The sequence below is a fragment of the Lutra lutra genome, chromosome 6, assembly GCF_902655055.1.
Source record: "Lutra lutra chromosome 6, mLutLut1.2, whole genome shotgun sequence".
NCBI lineage: Eukaryota > Metazoa > Chordata > Mammalia > Carnivora > Mustelidae > Lutra > Lutra lutra.
In genome coordinates, this window is record NC_062283.1 from 129,293,958 (window position 1) to 129,312,830 (window position 18,873).

At 38.1% G+C, this 18,873-nt stretch overlaps 1 protein-coding gene across 2 annotated transcripts in view; it reads left to right on the plus strand.

Annotated features, from left to right (window-relative positions):
• SOBP (sine oculis binding protein homolog) overlaps nt 1-18,873 on the plus strand; it is a 163,444-nt gene that overhangs the window by 7,591 nt on the left and 136,980 nt on the right. For both annotated transcript variants that reach the window (XM_047733768.1, XM_047733766.1), the window contains exons 3-4: nt 7,821-7,959; nt 9,728-9,913. In XM_047733768.1, coding sequence (XP_047589724.1) covers nt 7,821-7,959; nt 9,728-9,913 — 325 coding nt within the window. The remainder of the gene's footprint in view (nt 1-7,820; nt 7,960-9,727; nt 9,914-18,873) is intronic.

The window sequence follows — 18,873 nt, forward strand, 5'->3', positions numbered from 1 at the left end:
ATATCAGTAAGAGAACAAGACTTTCCCCGCAGGCCTGCTTCAGGCCGGAATTGGATTTTAGTGTGACGATGTGTCTTCTGCCCTTAGAACGGCATTGTCATCAATGCGTTGTGGCCAAGGACTATGCTACAAAATGATCCAAATGGAGTGCAGTGACCATCTTTAAGGGATCTCAGGCTAATAGGCTGTAGTTCGGGTAAAACCATCAAGGCTTCAGTGGGTACCCAGGTATAAACTGGCCGCTCTTCTGATTCCATGCATGTGGATGGCCTCTACTGGGTCATCTGTGGGGAGTGCTTCATCCTTAAGATACCATCTGATCCAGTGGTATCATGAATGTGGAAGTAAATGTGTCAAGGGCTCTTAAAATATTTCTTTTGCATTATTTAAGTTTTACCTTCCGACCTTCTTGCAGAGCTCTAAAATAAAACCGATCCAGTGAGTCCATCTTAAGACAGGTGACTTAGACCCAACCTTAGGCCAGATGTGGGCATAGTGCTAGGAAACCCACTTGTGATCAAGTTCAGTTCTTACGTCTGCAGAAGAAATCAGCTGTCTTCTGCAAATTGCTCTCTCACCCCCCCTTTAAAATCTCAATTAACAAGTTCAATGACGCTTAATAGAAATCTGTCTCAGAACACATGGAGATGAAAAGGGAGATAAAATATTTTCCAAAAATAACCACCATTCTATCATTCATAATCTCAACCAGTAGAGATACTAGCATTCCCCCCCCAACCTTGTAAATTGTTTAGAAATGGGGGTTTCCTTTGAAAGTATTTCTCATAGGCTTCACTTTCATGGACAGTGTGTGTCAGAATGTTTTGAAGTTATATAACTGACAGATCCTTTTTATTGTCATTAGGACTGTGAATGCGGATGACATGGCTGTCTATGAGAAGACTATGTGTTAATTAATTTTTAATTAAAGTGATTTATTTTTATAAGAATACATGGACCCGATAGAAGTGGTAGAGTAAGCAATACAAGTAAGCTGAAAGAAGAACAAAGCCTATAATTTTCCCACCCAGACATAATAACTATCAACATTTTGATATATGTCTTTTAATGCCCTTTTCTATGTGTGATATATACTATTTTTTAAAACAAAAATGGTCTTTTAGTATTCTATCCTTAACTTAATATATTGTTAATAGCTTTTCATGGCAGTAAAAATTTATCTACAGAGTATATTTTAGTGCAAAATAGTATTCTATTTTAGTCATCCCATGACTAAGCTGTAATTTATTTATCCAGTTTCCTATTGTTTGACATATAGTTTGTTTCTAAGAAAAAAATATCGAGGGCGCCTGGGTGGCTCAGTGGGTTAAGCTGCTGCCTTCAGCTTAGGTCATGATCTCAGGGTCCTGGGATCAAGTCCCGCATCAGGCTCTCGGCTCAGCATGGAGCCTGCTTCCCTTCCTCTCTCTCTGCCTGCCTCTCTGCCTATTTGTGATCTCTCTCTGTCAAATAAATAAATAAAAATCTTTAAAAAATAAAAAAAAGAAAAAAACACCAAGATTAACATTCCTGAACATGCATATTTTTGCACACATTTCCTTAGAATAGTTCCTACAGTGCTGAGAAATAAAATTGCTGAATGAAAGGGTATGTCATTTTTTTTTTTTAAGATTTTATTTATTTGACAGAGAGAGAGAAATCGCAAGTAGGCAGAGAGGCAGGCAGAGAGAGAGAGGGGAGGAAGCAGGCTCCCTGCGGAGCAGAGAGCCCGATGTGGGGCTCAATCCCAGGACCCTGGGATCATGACCTGAGCAGAAGGCAGAGGCTTTACCCCGCTGAGCCACCCAGGTGCCCCGGGTATGTACATTTTTAAAGGCTTTTACTGCATACAGTCAAATAACCTTTTCTAAAAGTTGTATCAACTTAAATTTCCAGCACTAAGAGACTGCTTATTAACACTGGATATTATAGTTCTTTTAACTTGCACATACTCATTTTTAGAATCAATTTCCTTGAAATTTATTTGATCATTTCTCTGTATTTTTAAACTTAAGATTTGTGAATGTATTCAAATGCACTAGCACATTGACAGAGTGCATTCTAAGTGCTAGGTAATGTCCTAGGTGGGGCATTGGGAAAATAAAAGGTTTTTGCCCTTGGGTAACTTATAGTGTATTTGGGATAGGTGACATATTGTACCAAAACTGGGACTTGGAGTGAAAATTGGGATTATGTTTGTGGGGAGAGAGAGGACATGGCTTTTCCCTCATTTGAATGAATGATTGGGAACTCTCTGAAAACTTTCTGCTCTCTTGGTTAGGGTAAAAAGTTGGAAACATGTCGGCATTCAGTTTTATGAGGACTGGTAAGAAAGACATCAGTGATACTGACCTGTATTTTAAAGATATATTAATTTTAGAGAGAGAAAGAGAGACAGCGAGCTTGAGTGCTTGGTGGGAGAGGCAGAGGGAGAAAGAGAGAGAGAATCCTAAGGAGACTCCTCACTGAGTGTGACTGGGGGCTGGGGGGGCTCAGTCCCACAACCCCTGAGATCATGACCCCAGCAGAGGCTAAGAGTGGGACGCTTAATTGACTGTGCCACCCAGGTGCCCTGTTACCTACCTATATTTTAAGTCTGTTTGGTGTTTTCAAAATAAAATCATTAGTCCTTTTCGAAGACCTTGAAGTACTTGCATTTCAGAAGTATTGTGAGAATTTGTAATTACTGCAATTTTCAAAGTGTCTTGAAGTTAACTCTTTATTATTTACCAGTAAAATGTTCCATGAAAAATCATTTAGATGGAACTTTGACACTTGTACATTACCTCCAGGTAAAGAAGGGGAGAATCTAATGAATGACCTGGGAATTAAGTTTCAACAAAAATATATTTTGCCAGTATCAAAAGAACTCAGAAAGAATGGGGAAATAGTAAAATTTCCAGCCTTTCCATCATCTTTCTGTGACCCATTTTTTTTTTAAATTCATGTTTTCAGACTAAATGTTAGGAATTTAGGAGTCCTGGGATTGAGAAAGAGGAATTGGAGAAGGTAAGGAAGTATTGGGGTAAATATTAAAAATATAAAGCAATTAGGGGTGCCTGGGTGGCTCAGTCCATTAAGCATCTGACTCTTGATTTCAGCTCAGATCATGATCTCAGGGTTGTGAGCTGGAGGCCTGTGTCAGCTCCCTGCTTAGTGGGGAGTCTGCTTCTCTCCCTCTCTCTCTCTCCCCCCACGCCTCTCTCCCTGCTCATGTGCTCTAAATAAATAAATAAATAAAATCGTGTTTAAAAAAAAAAATGTACAGAGCAATTAGAATCAGATGCAATGCCCCCAAAATTATAAAATGAGATGATTAAATTTCAACAGTGAATTTTGACCACCCCCCCAACAATACAAATAATTAAGGAGAATAGAGACCAATGATCAAATCCAAAAGCAAGTAAAATGAAGTTTTAACATAGGTAGATAGGGGCCCGAGTTGGAAAGCTCTTTACAGGTGATGTTGACATCCTATAGTATGATTGCTTTGCAGCTCTTTGGTTGGTCCAAGGAGGTCGGTTCTTTGGAATTGCTGACACATTGGACTATATGGAACTGATCGTAGAAAGAGGCCTGGTATAAGAATCAGAATATCTGTATTTTGTTTTGACTTTATTGGGTGATGTCTCATGCCTACCATTTACCTTCTGGATGCACTAATTTTTTGTTGTAAAATGAAGGTATCATACAGGTTCACCAAAAGTTTATTGTGGAAATCAAATGCCCAACTTACAGGATTATTGAAAGGAACAGGAGAGTTAAAGGATGTGGAAACACTGTAAAGTGCTGTAAGAGTGTTAGACATTATCATTATAATTATAGTGACCTATTTTCCAAACCCAAATTGGACCACATGGTATGAGAGAGGATTTTTGTGCCATTTCCAAGGGTGAGAGGCAGTCTGCAAAATGCGATTCAGATGCCAGAATATTGAAATTTCTGGCACAATTTTCATGGTTTATAGGAGCAATGATAAAATATTTGAAATCGTAACTGTTCGGTAAAATTTATGATGTATGATCATGATAATTATGATATTTCTTTGCAAAAGATACTTAATTTCTTGTGTAAGTCAAAGTTCTTTGATTTCAGAGAATCTTACTGTGGGGAGGGACCTTGAGGGACATCAGTTTCCCGTTCTATTTCTAGGACATTTGCTGGGAAAAGATTTGGGGGGAAATAAATTTCACTACCTCCCTTGGTATAGTAACTTGTCTTATTGAACATCTTTACCTCTAAAATCTCTGTAGTTTAACTCTTATCACCTTTTTATTTTGTTTTAAAAATTTTTTTAAAGATTTTATTTATTAATTTGATAGAGACACAGCGAGAGAGGGAACACAAGCAAGGGGAGTGGGAGAGGGAGAAACAGGCTTTCCACCAAGCAGAGAGCCCGATGTGGGGCTTGATCCCAGGACCCTGGGATCAAGACCTGAGTGGAAGGCAGACGCTTAATGACTGAGCCACCCAGTCACCCCTCTTATCACCTTTATAAAAAAAAAAAATAGCATACATGAGAAACTTTTGTAGGAAAGGAATTTTTTTTAACAAAACTCCTTTTTTAAGGGTAATAATACAAAAAATGTGAACACAAAGAACTGCTGGAATTTTCTACCAGAAGGATTTGAAAACCCTTATGGGCCATAAACATTAAATTCATTTCTTGTAGAGTATGTTATGTTTCTTGGATGATAACTGCAAAAATCTATTTCATTTCCTTTGGTTTAGTATCATAATGAGCCCATATGATATCTAGCATCAAATGCTACCTAGCAATTAAAAATCTTAAATTAGCTATTCTTTGGGGTTCTTTAATTTCTTAATACAGTAGTGTATGAGACAGAAGTAATAATAGTCCATTTCATATGCTGCAGGAAACTCTGGTGTTGTTTTTTCTTTCTTTCATCTTGCTTCTCCTTCCATGAAAGATTTGAGATTTATGGCTTGAGGGTTTATAAACCTTTTGTTTTCTGCTTTTGCAAGCATATAGTGAAGCATTAAGGTGTTTATTTTTATTTCACTGACAAGAAAGGAAATGTTTCAGAGTTTATTTTCATTGACATTTATAGTAACTTGAAAATCATGGAATAGATCAAGTTCAAATTGATTGTTCCATGAAGCCTCTGAGTTTTCAGCATGAACCATAAACTACGGGGTATAGTTAAGATGTCCCAATAATACAAATTTGGTGTTAATGACCCAGTTGAGGTTTCAGTCTTTACCCTAATGTCTGAAACTTCTGGACTCAGTCCCTGGGATTGGTTCTGAAAAGCTGAATGGATTTGCAGCTGGACTAAAACAAACAAATCTATATCCTTGGCTGGCAGGTTGTTCCATGAATTATGCATCTGTAGCCTTTGTGTCACTTCAGAGGTTAGACAGAACCAGAGAGAGAGGCACCCAGATACAAATGGTCTAGAAAATTGGATATGGTGGCCAGGAGTTACTATGCAAAAAAGATTTTCTGTCTCGTTGGCACGGTTCTCTTGGAGATTGGGGTAAATAGCACACAGACCAAGAGGATGGCTTGAATTTGGCTTTCAACACAGTTGGGAGTTGGGGTTTGGATGTAAGGTGTAATCCTCATCCTTGGAGATTTCTGCTGCCAGACCACTGATGGAGGGCCTCGATTTGTGTGCTTAGCAACTGTCATTCTCTGGGCCAGGCGCTTAGCTTAGTGAAAAGAATTGGGTGTTAGGGGAGACTGGAGCCTCATTAAAGGGATCTCTTCTGATTGAGTAAAGCAGCATTTTAGCTGAGTCCTCCTCAGTGGTATTCCAGAAGTTGCCGATTATTATACAGATCGATCATATCATCTTTGTGCACTCATGAAAAGAATGTCTATTTAATGTGGACATGACCAGCCATCAGAGAGAATAAATGCCTCACTAAAGCTTGATATGGCTGACTGTTGGCCTTGTGGATGGTCACACTGAATCAATCTGGCTAGATTTTTTTTAAACTGCCGGCACCCTATACCGTCACCAATAGACCCAGTTGGAGCTCTGAGCTTAAGTGGGCACGAAAGCAAAGATGCTAGCATTCTGTGGGTGGTTTGAAATGCCAGGTTTGTTTTTGTGGAGTCAGTAGTGTAATATCTCTTCTTTTTTATGCAACCCCTGCTGAAATCTAAAGTCGTGAAATTCAAGAGAACAGGAACTTGCATGTTGAGGCTGTGCACACTCTTGGTTTAGCCTGAGTGCTTTGTTTCAGGTGTATAAATTATACATCCCAGTATAATTCGGAAATGACAGCTTCTAGGGAGAATGAGAAAAGGTTCTTTGAGCCACAGAGAAGGTTAGAATGTATTGCTTTTCTAGCAAGTCTGGGAAGCTCAGGATGCCTTGCCAGATAGAGATTAAAAATAAATAAATAAATTCATTCTGTATTTATGATGCCTTTATTCTGCAGCACAGGGCCCTTCTTTTTATTTTAAGAAAATTCCCCCAGCTTCATTGAGGTATAATTGACACGTAACATGGTGTAAGTGTAAGGTGTGCAATGCACTGATTTGATGGACTTATATATTGCAAAATGGTTACCGCTGTGGCATTAGTGACCCCTTCCATCCCGTCCCCATAGTTCCATTTCTTTTTCATGGTGAGAACATTTAAGATGTGCTATGAGATGTGTAAATCTGATGATTCACAGACCTGTACCCCTGGGGCAAATAATACATTATATGTTAATAAAAATACTTTAAATTAAAAAAAAAAGGTCTACTCTCTTAGTAACATTTGAGTATATGATACAGTATTATTAGCCATAATCACCATGCTGTCCATTTTATCTCCAGACTTGTTAATCTAATAACTGGAAATTTGTACCCTTGGACCACTATCTCCCCATTTCCCTCACCCCCGAACTCCTGGTGACTATCACTGCAGTTTATTTCTCAGAGATGTTTTAAGGCACGTGCAAGCGTTAAGAATATTAATACAGTCTCACATCTTATTTCCAGATCTAGCAGTTGATAAGGTCACAAAAAAAATAGTCACCTGATATTAAAGCTTTAAAACTGTCCAACTATACCATTTTCACATTTTTGGTATGTATAATAACAACAATATTAGTACCTTATATTTACATATTGATTGACAGTTCATAAAATGTTTTCAGGTGTTCTCCAAAACTGGGCTTACTATTAACCTTAAGGTTATTTGGTATTTTTACGTTATTTGTCAGAAGACAATCCTAGTGACCTTTCGTTTTACGGAGAATCTGTCGCTAGTGAAATTAGTAAAGCAAATTATGCATTGATTTTTAAAGTATACACTTGCAAAAGGGAAAATTAAAAAGGGAGACCCTTGTAGGCTTGACAACTGAGAAATTATTTCTTGGCTGAGATTTTGCTTTCTCTGAGATAGGAGTTATGTTAAGAAACAATACCTGAATCAGAAAGCAATTCTAATTTAAATCAGTCTGAACCACAAAAAGGTCGATTAATTGTTTTCATTTTCAAAATATTTTCTTAGCTGTGTTTGTGCTTTACCTTTCAATATTTTTGTGCGTGTGTGGGATATAGACTTTGCAGAATATTCTAAAATATGACTTCTATTTATAAGCAAAACTGACAAATACCTTTTCTTCTTATTATCTTTAAATTGCAAGTGTCTGAAGGCCTGTCATAATTGGATGCGTCATCCTGAGATTTAAATGCATTACGGTTTTTGAACATGATTTGAAAAATGAGCGCCACTCTAGGGGAGGTGGGGCAGGTCTAGCAGTCAATGGGTAGTGCAAACAGAATTCGATTTATGCATTCTTTTCAAACAGTTATTGATTATATAAAAAAGAAGCCTATGCTTCTCTTCCAGAACTTTGCAGAAAACACTATGAATGAACTCCTTGGCTGGTACGGCTATGATAAGGTTGAATTGAAAGATGGTGAAGATATTGAATTCAGGAGCTACCCTACAGATGGAGAGAGCCGGCAGCACATTTCTGTTCTCAAAGGTAATGACATTTAATGTCCCTTTGTTCATGCAAAGAAGGATTAACTATCTCACCCTGCCAATTGAGTTGCTTTGGGACTCATTTTGTTGATTATGCCAATGGTTGATTTAAACGTACATCCCCAGTAGTGCTTTCCCATAAGCAGAATTCCGCAGAAAAAAGAGCACAACATAAAACAAAAATAGACACAGCTTAATCTCCTTCCAGCAATGGGAACGCTAGCTAGCAAGGGCTAGGGACCTTAGGGTTATGGTTCTGCCCACAGATTTATAGAAAGTGACAATGTTTGCTAAGTTCTCCTTCTAGTTTCTTACGTATTTGATCTATTAGTTTTTGGGGACAGGTGCTTTCTATTAAGTGAAATACTGCATTTGGATTTTTAGACCTTGAAAGTTAGTTTGGTAATCCCCTCTTTCTCCTTTTTTTGGTGGGATTTCTAAAGGAAAGCCCTATTTCTGTTTTGTGTTTGAAGTTCCTCCTGCCCCAGCCTTGGATGGGGCATGAGGAGTAAGAGAGTAGTGCATGATTGGATCCTACATTATTTTATAAGAATGTTCGTCAAAGCCCAGCCAAAGAGTGGAAATTAGAGACTTGGCCGTGTCAAATTAACACTGATTCTAATCAGCGAATAGCAGTGTCAGATATCTCATGAGGGAAGCCTAGAACCAGAGGTGGGGGTTGTTATGGATGCTAAATTTATGAACCTAAATTTCGGAGTGAGAGTTTGTAAAAAAAAAAAGGAGTATGGAAAGGAGCAGTCCATTTGGTGAACTTCAATAAAGTGTGGGTAAAAATCATCGTTCACCATCACTGGCAATTTGATCAGTATTTGCACTGCATTCAAAATCTGTTGGCATAAACTACCTGTTCGTGCATTTTATTTCCAGTCTCTAAGATAGCATTTTTTCCTTCTTATATGCCAAGCGACAAAACATAAATGAGCTGTCCTGTAGGCATGTGGAATTGAACGCATGTAACAAATTTCATGTTAAGCCCGCTATGAAATTGTACACATCATGTTATAGGGATAGTATCATCAATTTTACTGTAAATGAAAAATGCAAGTCATGAGTTTATATTCTATAAACTAATAGCTCGTGTAATACTTGGTCTAGGTAATAATCTTTGCCTCTGGGGAACATGGAGAGAGTGCCAGGATATGCTACTAGAGGGAAAAAGTTGTTTTCCATGGTTGAATTTTTTTTTTAAATGATTCACATGCAAGGATAAAATTCACAAAGTTCAGATCATTGTAAGTTTTCTTTATTTTCATTTTTGTTAATAGTTAATGGATACTAATGTTTACCCTGTGAAACAAGTTTTCTTTCTAATAATCTGCTTCTTTCTTATGGGTTCTTTTGGTTATATTATGACCAAACTTTTTAATACAGTGGGATCTAGTGATAGGACTGGATGGGGCATGTTTTTGGCTGGTAGCCGGAGGGTGATGCTAGATGTGACTTTGTACCTGGAAAAGGTTAATTGCCTCTCAGGTTTCTATGGGTTTTCCCAGTGCTAAAATGCATCACCAGGATGCAGTTGAGGTACTTGTTATCATAATGGAGCCAAATGGTAAAGGATCCCCCTCAAAATTTAGGGTTAACAAAACTGAAAAGGTCCAGGATAGTCTGTGGAGTTCTGGTAAAGTGTTTAAAGATCTGCAAGGAAAAGTTGGTTTTGTTACATGGCCATTTGACTTGAGAAAATGTGGTCACAAGGAAAACAAGCCCTTTTGTAATAGTGAATGTGATCTTTTTTTCTTTTACAGAAAATTCTTTGCCAAAACCCAAATTACCTGAGGACAGTGTTATTTCACCATACAATATAAGCACAGGCTATTCTGGGCTTGCCACAGGAAATGGACTCAGTGACTCACCTGCAGGGTCCAAGGATCATGGCAATGTGCCCATTATTGTACCTTTAATTCCTCCACCTTTCATAAAGCCACCAGCAGGTAAGTCATTACTGGGGTTTCCAATGAGAACGAGTCCTAGAAAGTTATAATTACCTTATAAAGAATTATTACATGCCCAAGGTACCTTTGGAAAAGACTGTTTTTAGGAGCTTTGTAGACAAGACACGTTCGTGCATGTGTTATTTAAAGTAACATTCATTACTCTGTTAGGCAAACTCAGGCCAAGTCCCCAATCTACTTTCAACCAAATGAATTTTTCCTACCATTGGCTACAAAAAAGTAATTTTCCTCCTCTGAAATCATCTGTTAAAAATTAAAAAAAAAAAGGATGAAATAATTTTATATACGGACTGACTGAACTGTGTGGTGGCATTGTGAGGGGCTGGGTCTCCTGAGCGGGCTGCCCTTCTTAGAAATAACCTAGATTATCCATCTCCGTCACAGAGTTCTTTCTAATTCCTGGAAAACTGTCTTTGAGAGCTTTAAAGGAAAATGGATGTCTGGATTTCACTTGCATGCAAACGTAATCAGTTTTTTAATATTTCCAGAAGATCAGATGGCGTGTGTGTGAAGGTGCAAGGCAATGAGTTAAGCATTATGTGATAGCACAAGCTATATTACAGCTGTGCTCCATACGGAGAGAGAAGTTCAGTGATACTGTATGTGGCTTGCTGTGAAATGCTGGAGTTACGCTAGAATGCTTAATTGCTACAGTGGTTATTTTTCTGTATATTGAGCTGAACAATGATAAATAGTAAGTTTTGATGGCAGTACTCACTATAACTTACTGAAGCAATGTTTGTATTTTTTGGGGGGTTGGGGGGGAGATAAGTGTGTGGTTATGTTTCCATAAACAGTGAAGATATTTGTAGATATAAATTCCTGGGCTTGTATTATAGATGTATTTACACCATATTCTGAGAGTTACTAACATTTTTCTTCATAGTGTGGGTACATTCCCTTGCTTAGTCTACTACATTTTAGTAGTAAAAAGTGTCCTTTCGTATCGAGGTCCTCGAGAGAGAATGTCTTTAAAATCCATTTACATATCAAAATCACTTGAGATTGTGTTTGCCTGCTAATTTCTAATGTAATTTGTGTATCACATAGTTTGCCTTTTTAATGCCCCTATTTTCCTTTGGTTGATTGTTTTCTGATGCAGAGGGACTCAGGTGTATCTCTGAAGGACCAAAGACATAACTTTGCACAGGCCACTGGGAAGGGGCGGCGTGACTAATTTTGTAAATGTAGATAGAGTTCATATTCCAGTGAGTGTCCAGTGGCCTGGATGCGTGGTAATGATAAATGGGAACATTAGGGCAGTGTGTCTAGGTGGAAAGGACACTGGCCTCCGATTTAGACAAATTGGGCTCGAATCTAGGCTTTATCACTTACCAGCTCTGTGGACACGGACACATTATATAAGCTCTCTCCTCCTCAGTTTCTCTATCTGTAAAATGGGGATCACAGTTTCATCTCACAGGATTGTCATGGCTGTGAGAGGAGAAAATATATGTAAAGCACCTAGCAAAGTGCCCATGACACTAAAGCCATTCCGTAAACACCATGCTTCTTCTTCTTTTTTTTTTTAAGTCCTTAGTCTGTCCCAGAATTATCATGCACATAATTTGTGCATAACAAGGTGTGTATCCAAATGCAAATTCCCCTCTAAGATTTATTTGAGCAAAGCAAACAGCTTTAGAAATTAGCATAGCTGAGGCTAACATGAGCTTGGCATGCCAAAAAACCTGCCCTGGAGTTTCCTGCTGAGCCAGCCACGTGGAATTCAAGCACACAGCTCCCATTTAACTCTAATTCCACATCAGATCAGGAAAAAAATATGCAAAGGGATACAGGCCAAAGATTGAGCCTTGGAAGTCTTAGACATAGGAACTCGGAGGAATTAGAAGCCAGAAGTAACTCAACACCAGTGGTTTTATGCTGTCTTCATGCAACCCCAAAGCACTCATCTGTTGAAAACAAAATGTAGGGAAGGACGTGTTTAATTTTCTGTATCTGCTCTAAACCTTGGCTCTGTGCTTCTCCAAGGTTCTATATGACAAGACTAAGATACAGAAAGGATCTCTGCTTTCAAGGAGGTTTCTCCATTAATCCCTACACAGAAACATGGACAGGAGAGATGAATTTTGATTCAGTCACGTTATCTAGTGCAGGGGTCTGCAGACTTTTCCTACAAAGGGCCAGATAGTGTTTTAGGCTCTGGGCTGTGCTGTCTCTACCAGAACTACTGAACTCTGCTGTTGTAGATAGTACATAAACAAATGGGTGTAGCTGTGTTCTAATAAAATATCATTTACAAAAAAGGCAGGAAGGAGAGTCTGGCCCGACAACCAGAGGTTGCTGATTTTTGCACTAGGGTAAGATTGGCAAAAGTTTCAGGATTGAGTTTCTGAGAGTCAGGCTATGAGCTTTGCCAAGGTGCTCTGTATAATATCATAAGGGACAGCAACATGGATAGGAAGATAGTGGGGTTTTCAGGGTATGGTGAGTTTTGGCACATAGTAGGTGCTCCAGTAATGTTTGTTGAAAACTGACTGAATGGCTGATAGTCACATTCCTACTGCACATACATCACCAGTATGGGCCACTCTGTTGTTGAGAAAATGCTAGTATCTTGGCTGGATTAGCCCCAACCTGTCAGAGTTTGACTATAGCTTTATGACAGTGATGTGTATGATTATCCATGGATAAGTAAGGCCCACAGATTACCTAAAAACTTTATCTAATTAATCACTTCACTTTCTCCTTCTGTTAAAACTTTTGCCAGGGTTGTTATTCAGGGTAACTGAGTTGAGACACATTCCCTATCAATGTTATAGCTATATGTAGGTTAACACTGGCATTCCTAAGGGAAACTAATAAATGGTACAATGGCTAGAAGTAAAAGGCCCCTTGATAATCAGCCCCTGAATAATTTAGAACTGACCATATCATGCAACTGTCCACCTCTCGGGATGGGGAAGACAGGGAGCATATGTATGTTTTGGATTCCTGGAAAGAAAATAACTGTTAACATTTAAATTATTCCCGTTCTGCCATAAACTGGCCATGTGACAATACCAGCAATAATAATACCTTATGTCTGTATTAAATCCTTTATAGTTCATGAAGCGCACTCACATTCATTTTTTGATGTGATTTGATCTTCACAGTGAGTCTGGGAAATAGTGTACTAGATATAGCTAAATAAAAAAACTAAAGGTCACATAGGTTAAATGGCTTTCTCAAGATCAGGTGGCTTCTAAGTACTTGAGCCAAGACTAGTCCAATGTCTTCTGACTCCTGATTCAATATTCCTTTTAATATAAAGTTGCTTTTCCAGCGTATTTGTACAAAACTTGCTTAGACTGCATCAGAATAAGAGTCCTTACTAGTTTGCTACTTCAGATCCCCCAGTGACAGGTACACAGTCATTTTTTCAAGTCCCCACCTTCTGGGAGACTTGATGCGTTCTCTGAACCTGAGGATCTGTGGTTCTGTGAACTGAGATGACCTAGCGGGACTAAAACCCCAGCTTGGTTTTGAAGGGCTCACCATCATGAGGCAAGTCACTGCTCCTCTGAGGTACCAGAGGGTTCCATCGGGTTGGACACCGGTTCCAGAGTGTGTTTCATGGGCTTGGGCGGGCTCAGATTGGATCCCATCCATGTTTGGCAGCCAGTGGGCCCAGTGGAATACTTGGGATGGGGAACATGGTGACACCACACTTGCTTGGATTTCTCCTCTCCTTTTGCACAGCTGCATCCAGAAGTGTGGGTGTAGGTTATTTGTGGGCCTGGGGAATTGCTTTTCTCCTCCTGCTCCCCGCCTTCTCTTCAGAGAAAGAGAGCTCCCTGGGCTTTGGTGATTACCACAAGCATTGTCCCTGCTCTGGCCACACATGTTTGTGTACAGTTTTGTCTGATTTCCAAGGCTAAGCTGCCCTTCCCCCGTCAGGGACAGAATTTGGCCCTCAATGTAGGGTTTGTGACATCACAGTCGTTACTATGGTAATAGACTTGTTATAAACACAGGATAATAGCCCTGATTTTCCTTTTTTTTTTTTTCTCCAAGCACTGAAGGGAATCACCATGATCCTTAAATAAGACTAAGACTTTTCTGCAGACTAGCAAGTGGACAGAATAAGGCTTTGCCATATAGAGACGCCATTAAAAAAAACAACAACAACAAGAAAAACTGTTAAAAGAATAAGAGAATAATAGAAACTACTGACCACCTTTTTCTTTTTATGCAAACGTTCCTTTATCCTTTTAGTGCGAATGAATATGAAAGCCTCCTTCTCTGCTAATTTTAAAAATCACAGCGTGAGCCTAGTCTGAAGTGGCAGAATATATATCAGCAAGAGTTTTGAAAGATAACTCGGGTTAATTATATCGTGACCTTGCTGAAATTCTTCTCATATTAGAGATTTTAATACAGGCTTCAGGCCTTCAGGACTTCCTTGGAAGAGGATTGTGCCAGAAAAGGACTCTGAGCATGGTCTGTAAAGGCCGTGCTGGAGTGAGTCTCCATCCAAATATTTAGGCCAACCCCGCTCCGCCGCTGGTTTGACTACTGAAGTCAAGCCGTTTGAAATGGATTTTAAATACAGATTTTTTTTTACAAACACTTTATATTGATCTTCCCTGCTTTCCATATGTAAAGGTCCACTGACCAGACGTTCGTCCTGTACAGTGGTTGGTCAGGCTTGATGCTGCCTCTCCTGCCTACTTCTGGTTAGAGCAGCTGACTGGACTTGAACCAGGATTTTTCTCTTCTAGTCTCAGACTTGCTGCATGACATTTTGCTCCCAAGAATTAAAAAAAAAAAAGAAAAAGAAATCAATGAAACTCTTGTTGTAATTATTTTTTGTTCACGAGGAAAAAATGAAATGCAGCAACTTTTCCTAGTGAAAGTCACACTGAGCTCTGCTGCAGAAAACACCGTGTATCTAGGAAATGACATTTTAAATCTGAGTCTTTTGACAGGCTTCCCTAGAGGCATATAACTTGCCTATCACAAGTCCAGAATCCCTCTAAGTCCCAGAATACTTTAAAATGAAATTAAATGTACAAAAAGGAGGGAATCTATTTCTCTAGATGCATTTATATGGCAGTTTTGAATAAAATGGTGTTTTGTTTTTTTTTTCCTACCTCAAATGGTAAGCGACCATATTCTTCTTTCTCGCTACCCATGGGAGAGTTGAAAGACAGGGTCTGTCCCCATGGCATACACAGGTTTATGTGGAGGGACATGAGATCAAGCTCCTAAGAGCCTGATTCCCTACGTGCAGGAGCGTCTTGACTTTCTTTGAAAACAATGACCATTTCCTGTCTTCTAGGATGGTTTGCTTTCAGTGAGCTTTCCAAATTTGTGTTCAGTCATAGTCATGGAAATATGATATATTTTTTCAGGCAAATCTTAGAATTCTTAAGGGGATATAAGAACTGGGCTCTAAGGAACAATTAGCTTAACTGAGAATATGGAAACATTCACGTGATCTGCTAAACCCTATGTATATAACTGAGTAACCCACAGTTAATAAGCATGTTACTTTTTGGCTCTTAAAATTCTTACATGGAGTTATACTTGCAGAGAAGTGGGAATCAGAATGTGGTTTGCATTATGATCATTATTTATTTTATCTGTTACTCAATATTCTTGGGGCTTGCATATGAATGATGTATTCCAAATAGCCATTGAGAAAACAGGATTTAATCAAAATTGCTCTGCCATTTATTTATTTGTCCAACTTTTAAAATATGATTATTAAATAAAATGACCTAGAGTTAATGGGATTTGGATGATTTACTATTTATGTAGCAGATAGATTTCTCAAAAAAAAAAAAAAAAAAGGTGTTCACTGAACCCTCAGGTTTGGGGAATTTTCCAATTCACTTAGAAAAAGGACAGGAGGAATTATGGTGAATGGCAGGAATAGGAATAGTTAATAATCGTAATGATAGAATCTCATCCTAGCGAATATTTTTTGAGCACTTATTATGGGCCAGACATTGTGCTAATAGATTATTATCTCATTTAATTTCCAGAACAACTCTGTATGGATGCTATTATTAACCTTGTTTTACAGATGAGGAAACTGAGACCCAGAGCAACTTGCCTGAGGTCACACAGGTAATAAGTGGCAGAACTGACATTTGAACTTAGGGATGATGTCCCCTTAACCCATATTTGTAGCCCTGGATTATCCAAAAACCTATGTCAGTCAATTATGTGTTTACTGAGTGTGCTTCACATTATGCTAGGTAATACAAATGTGTACGTCATCATCCTTGACCACTGGGAACTTACAGTGTACTTGGTATAATCAAAACATCGTTCCACTTTGATTTTGGAAGGAGTTTTAGCAGCATTTGGTGGAGCTTGGTGGCAGCAAAAGGGCAAAATGGAGTAGCAGAAGGTCTATAGGGAGATAATCAGGAACTGTTATATTTACACAGTTGAGGAGAAATGACATCTAAAACATAATGTAGGCCAGAAGACAGTCATTCAGAATTCAAGGTGATTAACGAAAGATACAAAATGAAGTCTCAAAATCTTACCTACTATGATATGGGCCCTATTTTATTTTATTTTTTTAATAAAATTGAGGGTTCTTGAAAAGGTGGAACTCAAATTTCAGTATGTTCATTCTCTCTCTCTCTCTCTTTTTTTTTTTTTGTAGTGACAATCTATCACCATACAAAATTATTACAGTATTATTGGCTGTATTCCCAGTGCTGTACTTCTCATCCCCATGCTGATTTATTTAGAACTGAAAGTTTGTACCTATTAACCCCCTTCACCAATTTTGCTCATCCCCTGCTCCCCTCCCCTCTGGCAACCCCGAGTTTGTTCTTTATATTTATGAGTCTGTTTCATTGTTGTTGTTTGTTTGTTCATTTTTTTTTTAAGATTCCATATACAAGTGAAATCATTTGGTATTTATCTTTCTCTGTCTGAGTTACTTCACTTAGCACGATACCCTTATGTTGTTGTGAAATGGCACGCTATCATTCTTTTTTATGGCTGAGTAATATTCCATTGTGTATGTTCAGACATTCTTAATACCAAATCAAAATATGTGTGTGTTTTTAAAAATTTATTTATTTTAGAGAGAGAGAGAGAAAGAGAGAGAGTGATGAGTTGATGGGGCTTCCATTTATATGGCGAGAGACGGGAAGACAAACACATTGTTCTAGTAGGATGGAGTTGGTCCCTAAGAATGGCTGAGAACATGGGCTTGGAAGTCAGACTGGGTCTGAGGCCAGTGTTGCCTTTTCTATCTTTCATATTGGTTGGCTAATATTTATTGAGTACATACTATGCTTTATGACCTGGGGCAGATGACCATCTATGTGACCATCTGTCTGATCCTCGGTGTTTGCCTCATTTGAATAAAAGATAGTACCTAGTACAAAAAAGCGGGGGGCAGAGGGAGAAGGAGAGAAAGAATCTCAAGTAGACTCTCTGCTGAGCACAGAGCCTGACACGTGGCTTGATCTTGTGATCCTGAGATCATGACATTAAGCTGAAATCAAGAGTCAGACACTTAACTGACTGAGCCACCAAGGCATCTCTCAAATGTGTGGTTTCAATGGTAGCATGATGTGGTGGAAAGACTACCAGAGCAAAAATCAGGAAACCTGGGTTGTGAATGCCAGCTCAGCTTTTTACTGGCCGTGTAAATAAGATAAGTCACTTTACTTCTCTGTGCCTCAGTTTCCTTGTCTTAATAATGATGTGCTTAGCTTAGGTAATCTGTAATTACTTTAATTTTTAAATTCTTGATTTTGTGACTTGTATAGTGAATTTACCACCTGATTTTGTGATTTGAGTCTATTTTAATATACTGTAATATGTATTTGTTAGTTGACTGAACATATTTAAAGAAAACTCACCTCTATGTGTAATTATGGCAGCCAAAAAAAGTCTGATGGAAAATTTATGCCACTTAGACAACTATCAGCTAATTATTAATTTTTTACTCTGGAAGAGTGATTTGAAATAATAGATTTAAGTTTTAGAAAAACTGCTGGAAAAAAATTTGAATTGTGAGTAAATGAAAAGATTATATCACCCATATGTCATTAGGCCTAATAATTTTGATGTTACACATAAGTAATGATTACTGGAAGTAATTCCCAGAATTTCTGCAAAAGAGAAGTCATGTTATGTTCAATTTAACTTATCAAAACAGGCACAAGAAGGAATAGAAAACTTGAGTAGTCCTACATCTATTAAGGAAATTAAACTGGTGCCTGGATGGCTCAGTCGGTTAAGCATCTGACTCTTGATTTTGGTTCAGGTCATGATGTCAGGATCTTGAGATCAAGCCCTGCATTGGGCTCCATGCTCAGTATGAAGTCTGCTTGAGATTTGCTCTCTTCTTCTACCCTCTCCCTGCTCATGTGCTCTCTTTCTCTCTCTAAATAAGTAAAATCTTAAAAAAAAATTATTAGATCATTTTTACAAAGAATATTCTAGGTACAGGTAGCTTCAGTGGTAGATAATACCAAAAATTTAAGGAAAAAAAGAAAACCAAACGTAGAGAAACTCTTCTAGAGAATAGAAAAAACAAAACAAAAAAAACTACTTTCACTCATTTTATAATCCCAGCATGACTTTGATCCCATGACATGACAAGGGCATTAGAAGTAAGGAAAATGATAATTTAATGTAATTGAATTACATTAAGATGGAAAACTTCTGTTCATCATGAACACTTATTCAAAAACCCTCAAAAAAAAATCATAGCAAACAAAATCCAGTGATGTATACTAAAAGATAATACATCATGACTAATTTGAATTCTTTTCTGGGAATGCAAGGTTGATTTAAGCTTAAGAAATCCATCAATATGCTTAACTACATTAACAGAATAAAATAAAACCTCAAACAATATTCTCAATAGATGCAGAAAACATAATTTGATAAAAATGTAACACAATAATAAAAACTCTTGGCAAAATATGAGCAGAATGGATCTTCCATAAAAT